General features: G+C 46.7%; 1 protein-coding gene across 3 annotated transcripts in view; it reads left to right on the top strand.

Annotated features, from left to right (window-relative positions):
* The window catches only part of FLT3 (fms related receptor tyrosine kinase 3), an 84994-nt gene that overhangs the window by 26262 nt on the left and 45741 nt on the right, over nucleotides 1-12991 (top strand). For 2 of the 3 annotated variants that reach the window (XM_021065521.2, XM_005668293.4), the window contains exons 3-4: nucleotides 7297-7499; nucleotides 11304-11419. In XM_021065521.2, the coding sequence (XP_020921180.1) occupies nucleotides 7297-7499; nucleotides 11304-11419 (319 nt within the window). Of the gene's footprint in view, nucleotides 1-7296; nucleotides 7500-11303; nucleotides 11760-12991 lie in introns of all 3 variants that reach the window. The other variant, XM_084981308.1, reaches the window with a different exon arrangement.

Below are 12991 nucleotides of genomic sequence, written 5' to 3'. Positions count from 1 at the left end.
GATCGATTTCTGTTTCTGGCCCTGTCTAGTCCTGAGGCTCAGCATCATGTTGGACCGCCTCCTCTCGCCTGCCTTCGTATTGGGTCAGTTACCAGGTCTTGTCAATGTGAGGTCTTCTATAACCAGCTCATGTTCTCTAGGCTTGCTGCCGCTTCCCTGATTCAGACCCTCATTGACTCCCCCCAGGTCACAATATTGTAAGCGGCTTCTCCCTTCTGCAGTTTGGCTCAGGTAGGGCCGCCAGACTGTTCTTTCTGAAGCACAGTGAGAACCTTTACAACCTGCCTTGGTCTTCCCCTGATTTAAACTGACATGCAAATATCTCCATAATTTGGCTCTGGCGCCTTCAAGTTCCAGGCTTGTGGGTTTGGGGTTTGGTTTGTTGTTGTTGTTTGTTTGTTTTTTGATCACACCCCTGGCATGCAGAAGTTCCCAGGCCAGAGAGCAAACCATGCCTTAGAGCAGTGACCCAAGCCACAGCAGTGACCATGCCGGATCCTTAACCCACTAAGCCACCAGGGAGCTCCTCCAAGCTTGTTTTTCATTGCTCTTTTTCATGCTCTTCATCTGACATAGCCTAGATATTTATGCAAATGAAGGAAGCTTGAATGATAGAGAACTGAAAATATTAGAAGTCTATGTACAATAAAAAGTGAACACAGGGAGTTCCCGTCGTGGCGCAGTGGTTAACGAATCCGACTAGGAACCATGAGGTTGAGGGTTCGATCCCTGGCCTTGCTCAGTGGGTTAACGATCCGGTGGTGCCGTGAGCTGTGGTGTAGGTTGCAGACGCGGCTCTGATCCTGCGTTGCTGTGGCTCTGGCGTAGGCTGGTGGCTACAGCTCCGATTAGACCCCTAGCCTGGGAACCTCCATATGCCGCGAGAGCAGCCCACGAAATAGCAAAAAGACAAAAAAAAAAAAAAAAAAAAAAGTGAACACAGGTGTTCCCATTGTGGTGCAGTGGAAACAAATTCGACTAGGAGCTATGAGGTTGCAGGTTCGATCCCTGGCCTCGCTCAGTGGGTTAAGGATCCAGCATTGCCGTGAGCTGTGGTGTAGGTGACGGACGCAGCTCGGATCTGATGTTGCTGTGGCTGTGGTGTAGGCCAGCGGCTACAGCTCTGATTTGATCCCTAGCCTGGTGACCTCCATATGCTGCAGGTGGGGCCCTAAAAGACAAAAGACACACACACACACACACACAAAAGAAGAGCGTAAATTAGCCAGTTCCATGGATTTTATCTGGTTGAGGATTCACACAAATGTATAGTCACTGTTTTCTTCTACATAGGTGTAATACTCAGATACACGACACGGTTTCCTGGACCCCAGAATCAGAAATATTTAAAAATATTCTCAGAGTGAAGTAGGTTTCAGTAAAAACAGTCTACATGAATGTAAAACTCTTGACAATACTTTCTTTTTTTTTTTTTTTTGGCTTCTTAGGGTCACACCTGTGACACATGGAGGTTCCCAGACCAGGGGTCTAATTAGAACCACAGCTGCCGGCCCACACCACAGCCGCAGCAATGCCAGATCTGAGCCGCGTCTGTGACCTACACCACAGCTCACAGCAGCGCAGGATCTTTAACCCACTGAGTGAGGCCAGGGATCGAACCCGAAACCTCATCGTTCCTAGTTGGAATCATTTCCACTGAGCCAAGATGGGAACTCCAATACATGATTTTTTTAATGCCAGAAGCGTGATTGGTTTTAATTTCTTAGCACATATTGGTGTTGTTGGCTTGTTAGTAATTAAGGCATTTTGCATACATAATATTTTAGTGCAGGCAAAAAATTTTTAATGTTATTCGCTATGGTGTTTTAAACTTTGTGTCTTTTCAGTATGTAAAAATAGCTGCACACGTTTAAGTGGGTTTGGTTTTTTTGTGGTTTTTTTTTTTTTTTTTTTGTCTATTTTAGGGCCATACTTGCAGCATATGGAGGTTCCCAGGCTAGGGGTCAAATTGGAGCTACAGCTGCCAGCCTACGCCATAGCCACAGCAAGGTAGGATCCCAGCTGCATCTGCAACCTACGCCACAGCTCATGGCAATGCCAGATCCTTAACCCACTGAGCAAGGCCAGGGATTGAACCCGCAACCTCATGGTTCCTAGTCAATTCATTTCTGCTGCACCTTGACGGGAACTCCCTAAGTATTTTTTGTTGTTTTTTTTTAAATAAAAGACAATCTTTTAAGAAATTTATGATGATTGGTCTTGGTCCCTAGTATTAGGCCCTGCATTTTTATTTATTTTTTCTTTTTTAGGGGGGTGGCCCCATGGCATATGGAGTTCCCGGGCCAGGGATCAGATCTGAGCTGCAGTTGTGACCTCCACTGCAGCTTCAGCAACACTGGATCCTTTTAACCCACTGTGCCGGTATGGGATTGAACCTGCATCCTGGCGCTCCAAAAACTCTGCCAATCCTTTTGCTCCATAGCAGGAAGTCCAGTTTTTTTTTAATATAGTATAAATTATATTCTTATGCAATATTCAGGATCGTATTAAGACCTAGTAGTTCTTAGAGTTCCCTGGAGGCCCAGAGCGTTAGGGATCCAGTGTTGCCACTGCTGTGGCTCTGGTTACTGTGGTGCTAGGAGTTCGATCCCTGGCCCGGGAACTTCCACCTGCTGTAGGTGTGGCAAAAACAAAACAAACAAACAAAAAAACCCAGTAATTCTTAAACAACATAAGACAACCATCAAATCCTAACTGTGGCAAAGCTTTGTTTTCACCTTCTTAGAGCCGAAGCTGCTCCTTTGGGATATTTTCCCACTTTGATATGAACTAGATTGTTAGGGCATCAGCAGCTTTTTAAAAAAAATGGTTTTGATTTCTTCCACAATTCACAGTTCCCAGACGAGACATCTTTCTAAAAATCGTATCCCTTCAGGGGTATTTTGAAGAACCAAGCACTCTTTCGTAGACAAAGCTTGCCCATGCAACTCTGAGAAATAAACAACTCCATCCTGAGCTGTGTGACAGTGTATCTTGGAAATGAAATAAGATGATCTTACTGTTCCCACCGTCCGCTGAAGTGTTGTTTCACATCTGACAGTTTCCATCGCTTATCGTTTCTGTTTGAAGATTAAGATGGTTCGTGTCGGGTTTCTCCACTACAAGGTCACTGTTTTCCCTTTGTGGTTAAAAAGTATTTGGGGGGGGGGTGAAAAAGTTCTGTTTCTCCTCCTATTTTCACCCACTGATTGCAGCATGCATTGCTGGATCTTGCCTCTACCAGTTAGTGCCGAGATGTTTGCTAACGATGATTTTCTTTTTCCCCTCATTCCCTCTACCTGGAAGTTTTCTGTGAGGAAGAGCTGTCTCTTCTCTCCATTTTATTTATTTATATCAGTACGGACTCATAGATATTAATTTTATAGTGTGGATTAAAACCCCAAACTACCGTTTTTATTTTGTTGCTGAAATTTTCCCAGCCTTGGCCATTGGGAGCTGTTGCAGCTTGGTTCTTGTATCTTTTCAACATATCCCCGTCATTTCTGAAGCATGTCCTTGCTTTCTGGCGCTACAACATGGTTCAGGCTCATCTTGTATTTTTCCTGCCTTGGCCCTAGAATTAACCATTTCTCCAAGGAGCATTGGTTTCTTAGAGAATGGCATTTAGAAACCAAGAGCTGAGAGCTGGGGGTGTTCATTGCTACTGGATGTCATTGCTTCTAGGTCCTCTCAGAAGACACAGGTAGGAACTACGTCTGTATACGAATCACCTCCATACATCACACTGTATTTATCTCTCTGTAACCTCTAGAGCCATCTCTCCATCTCTCTGTCTGTCTATCTATTGCCATGAGTTCATGCTGACAACTCTGATTTAGTTCAACACCAGAGGGTTCATCCTAGCTTCCCCTCTTTCCTTAGCTATACTTCTCTCTTGGACAGTAGGAGATATGGCTTTCATTATCTACAATAATTTACTTGTGTATTTAATCCTAGTGTAAACGTAACTGGTCAGAATTGCTAACCCACATCCCAGTGAGAAACACGTTTACCAGCCAGAATACTGTACTGTGTGCAATTACTTTTACCTGCTTGCCTGCCTTCCTTCCTGCCTGCCTTGCTTGCTTCCTGCCTTTTTCAACCCCACCCGTGGCATTCAGGAGTTCCCTGGCCAGGGATTGAACCCAAGGTGATGCAGTGACAATGCTAGGTCCTTAACTGCTGCACCACGGAGAAATTCCTCTTTTTTGTCTTTAAACTTAGTGTCCAAAGTATTATTTTCCAAAGTTACTCAGGTCTGTTCTTTTCTTTCCCACCCCTTTCACTCTGGTTATGTTAGCTATTCGTGATACAATTAAGTTTGCTTGGTTTGTATTCCATTTTGAGTTTCCCCGCCCCATGTCCTGGTTGGCTTTAGTGATTTATCCTGAGTATGTGAAACACGATTATGATCCTGAGAGCTAAAGCTCTATAAAAAGATACACTCAGAGAAGTGTCATGCCTTCCTTGTCCCTAACTAGCAAGTTTCCATCCTTTTCCCACCTACACCTACATGCTGTCCTTAACTTAACCAGTCCCATTAGATTTTTTATATTATTGCTATGTTTCTTGTGCACAAATGAGCAGACACATGTCTTTTCTTAATCTCCTTCCTTCTTCTTCTTTTTTTTCTTTTTTTGACCGCCCCACAGCATATGGAGTTCCCGGCCAGGGATCAGATCCAAGTGGCAGTTGCGACCTAAGCTGCAGATGTGGCAACCCACTCTGCCAGGCTTGGGATCCTTAACCCACTGTGCCAGGCTGGGGATCAAACCTGTGTCCCAGCGCTCCCAAGATGCTGCCAATCCCGTTGTGCCACAGTGGGAACTCCATAATCTCCTTCCTTTTTCCGCAAAGGGTAGCACACTTGAAAGTAGATAGTTTTTGCACTGAGCTTTCTTCACTTAGCAGTCTATATAGGAAATCACTGCAAATCCATGTATAAAGTTTGTCCACATCCTTTTTTATAGCTGCATGTCCTCCATTGTGTGGCTGGACCATAGTTTATTCAGCCACTGTCCTGTGTATGCATTTAGGTGGTTTCTAGCATTTTGCAATTACAAATGATGGTGCAGTGAACTGTTAGAGGTATGGTCCTCAAAGTGGGACTTCAGGCTCAGAGGGTCAGTTTGTATGTAGTCCTATTAGGTGGTGCCAGATTCCAGTTCCTCTCCAAAAGGGCTGCACCAGTTTGCTTTTCCCCTAGCAATGTATGGGAGTGGCTGTTTCTTCACAGCCACACCAACAAAATGTGTTGTCATGCTTTAAAATTTTTGCCAGTCTGATGGACAAGCGATGTCTCACTGTAGTTTTAATTTGTGTTTTCACTGTAGTTTTAATTTGTGTTTTTCTGGGAGATCCTGCTGTGATGCAGTGGGTTAAGGATCCAGCGTTGTCTCTGTGGCATCCAGGTCTCTGCCTGGTGCAGGGGGTTAAAGGATCCAGTGTTGCCACAACTGTGGCATATGTCACAGCCATGGCTTCGATTCAGTCCCTGGCCTGGAAACTTCCATATGCTGCAGGTGTGGCCATAAAAAAAAAAAAAATTGAGTTTTTCTGATTATAAGTTTGAACATTTTCTCATATGATGAAAAGTTATTCTTTGTATCTTTTAAATGAATTATCTGTTTGTTTCTTCCCCCCCTCCCATTTTTCTTCTGTGTTTTTGGCTCTGTGTCCTTCAATGTTTAAAAAATTATTTGTATATTATGAGTATAAGCCCTTTATTTCCTTTATTTGTAATATGCATTGCAAATATTTTCTTCTAATATGTCTTTTTTTTTTTTTTTACTTTATTCTGTGTCCATCTTTTGTTTGTTTGCTTGTTTGTTTTGGCCACCTGTGGCATGTGGAAGTTCCCAGGCCAGGGATTGAACTCAAGCCACAGCAGTGACAATGCCAACTCCTTAACCCCTAGGCCACCAGGGAACTTCCTACGTCCATCTTTTAAGATCCAGCACAGTTGCTATACTCCTTGAAGCATCCCCACCTCCAAGTCACCTTCCCCTCCTCTGAAGGTCCAGAGCACTTAAAGGCACCTTTCAAAGTAGTTGGTATCTTTTTATGGGGTGCATTGTATTTCAGTTTGTTTCAGTTATTTCTTCTAATTAGAGTCAAAAGTCTTTAAGGACAAGATCAGTGTCTTTTTTTTTTTTTTTTCTAGTCCCATAGTGCCTAGCAGATCGTCTAGCACTTATTGAATATTGACTAAATGAACTTATCAGGTACTAACTGAACAAATGAACAAATAAAAGCAGAAGTGTGTCTTACGATGAGTAGCAGAATAGCTACCCTGCTCTTCATCTGAAGTAACGTGTGTGTGTGTGTGTGTGTGTGTGTGTGTGTGTGTGTGTGTGTGCACTTTTGTGCATGTGTATTCAAGGCCTACACTATGTGTTGGGGGATAGGAGGTGAGCGTCCAGTGGCAGAAGTTGCTCCCACACCCTTCTCTCGTTACATCACAGTTATTTAAGGGGGGCAAGGTGTGTAGTAGTGGCAATGGGTCTGTGGGGTTATCTGCCCAGAAAAGATTAGTTTTACAGTTCCGACTAACACAGACACCAATTTACTCTTCCTCTGCAGATTCTGATCCGTATACCAACAATCACAAAAACATGCGCCTATGTTTTCATTCTCTTCACTTTGTGATGATTGTCCATAGAGTGGCATGCTCGGGCTGCCGTAATGAAGTACTGCAGACTGAGTGAAACCCCAGGACTCTCTTGTCTCATAGTCCCAGAGGCTGGAAGTCTGACGTCTAGATGCTGTCAGCCTGGGCTACTTCTGGAGCCTGGGGTGGGGGGCAGGGTGGGGTCTCCCAGGCCTCTCTCCTGGGCTTGCAAATGGCCAGCTTTACGTTCATGGGGTGCTCTCCCTGTGCGCACAGCTTCCTGCCAATCCCCACTTCTTAGAAGGTCACGGTCAGACCGGACTGAGCCCACCCTCATGGCCTCATTTTGACTTGATCTCCTCTGGGAAGGCCCAGCTCCAATAAGGTCTCGGTCTGCGGTACTGGGGTTAGGACTTCAGCAAGACGAATCTGGGGCGACGCCCGTTCAGCCTGTAACAGTCTGGAACACATTTTTAGAAATGCAGCCTCAAGTTATCTGTCTTCTCTTTAGAGAATTAGAATTCACAGACATTTGAGCCGGGGATCTGTTCTCAGTGGGTCGTGACACCCTTGGGTGCTGTGTGCAGGGTGTCCACGTGTCTGTGTTTGATAAAGATTCCAGCAAAGAAGAAGAGGCATGAAGCATGCCTTTGTGGTAAATGCACGTTGTTTCCTCTGTGACATAGGCGTCAGAAGCCCAGGAAGACCTGGGTTGTGCCTTGAGGCCCAAGAGCAAGGGGACAGTCTACGAAGCAGCCACTGTGGAGGTGGACGTGTCCGCGTCCATCACGCTGCAGGTGCTGGTCGCCACCCCAGGGAACATTTCCTGCCTCTGGGTCTTTAAAAATAGCTCCCGGAATTGCCAGCCACACTTCGACTTGCAAAACAGGTAAGAGCAGGGGCTTTGGGGGGAAATATTTTCTGGCTATAAAGATATTTTCTTGGGGTTCCCATCATGACTCGGCGGAAATGAATCTGACGAGTGTCCATGAGGACGCAGGTTCAATCCCTGGCCTCACTTAGTGGGTTAAGGATCCAGCGTTGCTGTGAGCTGTGGTGCAGGTGCAAGACACGGCTCGGATCTGGCGTTGCTGTGGCTGTGGCGCAGGCCGGCGGCTACAGCTCCTATTTGATCCCTAGCCTGGCAACCTCCATATGCCGCCGGTACGGCCCTAAAAAAAAAAAAAAAAAAAAAAAAAAAAAAAATGCTTCCTTGCTTCGTTAGGGTTTCTTTTCAAATGCCCATACATGTCCATGGTAACTCTTATCTTCAGTGAAATCATGAACTAAAAATATAGTTAGTTGTATAGCTCATGATGACATGATCTTTTATAGTGGTCAAAACCCGTAGGACGAAAACACGAAAAGTGACCCCTGGTATCAACTTTGAATGGACTTGAATGTTTAGTTAACATTGACGTTGGTTCATTAGTTGTAACAAGTGCACCACACCTATGCAAGATGTTAGTAATAGGAAAACTCAGCGAAACTTTGTAAATCAACTATACTTTTATTTAAAAAAAGATTTAAAAAATAATAGGAAAACCTGTGTGGAGCAGGGTGGGGCAGGGTGTGCGGAACCTCTGTGTACTTTCCGCTCAGTTTTCCTGCCAGCCTAAAACTGTGCTAAAAAAGTAAAGTCTATTCATTTAAAAAAAAATGTGTAGAGAGATAGCAGTATACTTTGAGCCGAAGGTGGCAAATTGTAAAACAAATAGTGAAAAGGATATTCGAGATTTTTTTCTTTTTTTTTTGTCTTTTTTTTGGGGGGGGGTCTTTTTGCTATTTCTTGGGCCGCTCCCACGGCATATGGAGGTTCCCAGGCTAGGGGTCGAATCGGAGCTGTAGCTGCCAGCCTACGCCAGAGCCACAGCAACTCGGGATCCGAGCCGTGTCTGCAACCTACACCACAGCTCACGGCAACGCCAGATCCTTAACCCACTGAGCAGGGGCAGGGACCGAACCCGCAACCTCATGGTTCGTAGTCGGGTTCGTTAACCACTGCGCCACGACAGGAACTCCATATTCGAGATTTTTAAGGTGTCATTTTTTTAATTGGATTTTGTCTTAAAGATCAAAATTTAGAAAGTTTTTATTCCATGCTGGTTAAAGTAGCCAAGAGCTTACTATTTAAAGCAGGAAGAAGCTTCTTTTTCAGAAATGCTTGGGGAAGAACCTGTGGCTTTACCTATTTTGTTTCACAATATGATGAGCAGAAATTGAAATGATGTATGGGAGAGCCACAGATATTAGTAAGAAATTGTTCTGGGGAGTTCCCATCGTGGCGCAGTGGTTAACGAATCCAACTAGGAACCATGAGGTTGCGGGTTCGATCCCTGGCCTCACTCAGTGGGTTAAGGATCCAGCGTTGCTGTGAGCTGTGGTGTAGGTTGCAGACATGGCTCAGATCTGGCTCCAATTAGATCCCTAGCCTGGGAACCTCCATGTGCCACAGGTACCGCCCTAGAAAGACAAAAGACAAACAGAAAAAGAGAAAAAAGAAAAAAGAAATTGATCTATTTGTGGGGAGCCTCGGGCTCCCTATCCAGGAAGATATCTTGGCAAAGGTTAGTGGGTTGCTGTCCCAGCCTGTCGCTAGCCCTGGGCTCACCGCTGCCCCCTGTTGTCCCCAGGCTCTCTAGAGACCAGGTGGGGCAGGAAGCCATAAGCACAGGCCATTAAATGCCTGCTTAATAATTCTAAGGTGCCTTATTCTCTGGTTCTTGGGGTGCGCTGGTGCCCCGAAGCTATAGAGAAGGCCTCGTCTTTCTAGGAGCAGTGCAGGAAATGGCCCCTCATGACCTGTAGGGGGTTGCAGGTTGTCTGGCCGAGGTCTGGGAGAACACTTATACCAAGTATTGGCATTTGCTTCATGAAGGTCAAATCAACGTTTAAGTCATTTCAGGACAGTGGCTATTAATTCTGCAGTTTTGTTCTAAATCTTGGAGCGCATTCATTTTCCTTTCCTCTTTTGAGACCGTGTTACTCACTTCTGTTTTTTGATTGCTTGTCCCTTGGGGTTAAACCCAAGTCCTTACTCTCCTCTTAAGAATTTTGGCCTAAAGAAATGTTCGGGTGACCTTATTAAAATTTGCTACCAAATCAACTGTATTTTAATTTTAAAAATAATAATCTAAAAATTGATAGCGCAACAGTTGTCCCTGGATTGAGACCAAAAAGCAGAGTAAAAAAGTAACATTTTTACTCTGTTGAATTTGCCTTTTTTGTTCTAGGACAGGCCGCCAAAGTCGTATAGGTCCTGTGTGGATGAATTAACTTAGTATCGAAACACTTTTAGCAACTTTTCCGCAGTAAAAAGTTATAGAAGTTAAATCTGGACTCAGACCTGTTGCCAGAAAGAGTGCTCACCTAAGAGTTTGGTTGGCTTAAGAGTTCAGACGTGACACTGCGAGAGTGAAGAGTTCGGAGAAAGAAAGCACCAAAATACCTGCAAAAGGAGTGCCTCTCATGGCTCAGCGGAAACAAACCCAACTACTGTCCATGAGGACGCGGGTTTGATCCCTGGGCTCACTCAGTGGGTTAAGGATCTGGTGTCGCCTGTGAGCTGTGGTGTAGGTCACAGACACGGCTCGGATCCCGAGTAGCTATGGCTGTGGCGGCTCCAGCTGCGATTCAGTCCCTAGCCCGGGAACTTCCATGTGCTGCAGGAGTGGCCCTAAAAAGCAAAACAAAAAACACAACAACAAAAAAACACCTGCAAAAGAAAAATGCCTTTATTTCTTACTCATTTCCTGCCGACAGGAATGCAAGCATAGCGCTTCGGAACCATGTTGCTTGAGGCTCCAAAGCAGGGCTGCTCCAGTGTAACCTGTCCCTGGGTCGCTAGAGGGACTTGTGAAAATGCAGATTCCCTCCGTAGGTGTGAGCGGGGCCTAAGATTCTGCATAGACTTGCAGCTGAGGCCAGAGGTTGAGCAGTAATGTCTCAAGTTCAGAAAGTGTCAGTGGAAATGCAGCGTTAGGCAAAATGGTCAGTGCTTTGGACTTGCAAATGCAATGTTACTCAACAAACGGCTGGGGAGCATTTTTCAGCTTTCATGAGCCTATCACCCAGCACACATCAAAGTTGTTTCTCTGAAGCCAATGCCCCTGGCCATACTCACCTTTGCCAGGGATCCGAAGACCAAGAAATACGTGGTGACCTTTCCTGGCATCTGTGCGACATATCAGTGTAATTATTGCCTTGTAAAAATGCTTTGTGTCTGATTTTGCTTGAATTCTTCCCTCTGGAGAGAGCAGGGTGCGGGGGCATAAAACGCACTGTGCTTGAGCTCAGTGAGTCTTGCCTGTGCTATAACCTGGTGCTGCACATGGGGGCCAGCGGCCAGGTGACTGGGCACATGTGACCGTGGAGGCGCTTTGTCCTCGGAGGGCATGGTCCAGCGCCACCAACGACGGCATCCTGCCGAATCTGCACATTTGGGATGGGAGTTTCCCTCCGGGGGCCTCGGGCAGCGTGAGAGGAAGGCGCTCGCTCCCAGGGGAGGGACTGGCTAAAGGTCAAGGTCAACCTAAGGAGGGCCGGGCTGAAGGTCAGTCCCAGGATGAGAGCCGCCACAGTCAGAGACGGGATGGACCAGAGTCACCCAGCCGCCTCCTGACTCACTGTGAAATTCGAGGGTTTTCGTTTCACACGTTTTCCAGATTCACCAGTTCTCTTTCTTGTGTTTCAGAGGAGTTGTTTCCATGGTCATTTTGAAAATGACAGAAACCCAGGCTGGAGAATACCAACTTTTTATTCAGAGCGAAGCTGTCAATTACACAGTGTTGTTTACAGTGAGTATAAGAAGTAAGTGCCATTCGCTTCTCAGAATTCTCAGGACTCAAAAGGAGCTGTTAGGACCCAAGAACTCTCACCAGCTGCACTGGACACGTTAAGCAGGGTTCCCTCAATAGGTAACTGAATCACTGAACTCACTTCAAGCACCCCCACCCCCTGTTGAGACTGTGACGTGACCCACCGGCTATCAGAATGAGCGCTCTTAAGAACCCAGGTGAGGGCCTTCCCGTCGTGGCGCAGCAGAAATGAATCCAACCAGGAACCACGGGTTGCAGGTTCGATCCCAGGCCTTGCTCAGTGGGTTAAGGATCCGGCATTGCCGCAAGCTGTGGTGTAAGTCGAAGACACGGCTCGGATCTGGCGTTGCTGTGGCTGTGGTGTAGGCAGACAGCTATAGTTCAGATCGGACCCCTAGCCTGGGAACAGTTGTGGCCCTGCAAAGACAAAAACCAAAAAACAAACAAAAAAAAGAACCCAGGCCATCCCCATTTTCCAGCTCTTCATTTGTTTTTCAGTGACAGATGGATGGCAGGGAAAAAATAGAAAACATTTTGACCTTGCAGTCAGGAGACCTGAGTTCTTATTTTGAACCTGGTACAGCTACCTTGGGCAGATCGCCTACCCTCTCCGGGCTTCAGTTTTCTCATCTGTAAAATGGGGATAAAAATGCATCTCTCACGGAGTTCTCTGGTAGTGTAGCAGGTTAAAGATCACTGCTGTGGCTCAGGTTCAGTCCCTGGCCCGGGAACTTCCACGTGCCTCGGGTATGGTCAAAAAAAAACCCAAAAAACAAACCCAAACCTCTAGACCTTAAAGGGTGACAAGATGTTAGTGCTGTCTGATGGAGCTGCCCGCAGGGATGAGAACGCCTGGGGCTGGTCTGTCCAGTCAGCTAGCCACTGGCCGCCTGGGCTGGTGAACACTGTGGCCGGTGTGACTGGGGACCCAAGTTTTCGTTTTCGTCGAGTTTAATCAATCAAAATTCGACCTGAAATCTCCACGTGTAGCTGGTGGCTACTGCGTTCAGACAAACACCAGGAACAACACAGACATTCTCACCCAGGGAGGCACAACCCCCACCTGCGAGTCTTCTGGCTTCTCCTTTCCACCCAGTTATGCGCAGGCCTCGCGGTTGCAAGGACTCGGCCCTGTACCCGCCGACCGCTCTACCCCACGGGACCAATGGGGACTGGAGGTGGGGGCATTCACGTGGGTCCCGCTGCCTTTAGGGCCCTGCAGGGGGTGCTGCAGAAACGCTGCATGTATCCGTCTTAGGCCAGGCTCCCTGGCTACACCTTGGTACCACTTGCCAGGCCCCCCTCTTCCCAGCAGTGTCCGGAAGGCGCAGAGGCAGGTGTAGGACCCGTGCATCCGGCCCACGTGGTGCCCGGGCTCAGGGGTAACCACAGCTGCCCTTTGCCCGGGGTGTTCTGCACGTACTGTCACGGCAAATCTCGCTGAGAGGTGTGGAAACAGGTGTCTCAACTCAAGGCCAAGTGTAGCCAGGTCCGCAGCCTGGATCTCAATGTCAGAGCTGCTAGCCGAAGAGCACAGGTGGTATTTAGATTTCCAGAAGGATCA

The sequence above is a fragment of the Sus scrofa genome, chromosome 11 (assembly GCF_054392235.1).
Source record: "Sus scrofa isolate SSC_HxYL_T2T_F1_AM1 chromosome 11, Sscrofa_HxYL_maternal_Yorkshire_Landrace_v2.0, whole genome shotgun sequence".
In the NCBI taxonomy this organism is placed as follows: domain Eukaryota; kingdom Metazoa; phylum Chordata; class Mammalia; order Artiodactyla; family Suidae; genus Sus; species Sus scrofa.
The sequence above is the reverse complement of the archived record's forward strand: the minus strand, read 5'-3'. Positions and strand labels throughout refer to the sequence as shown.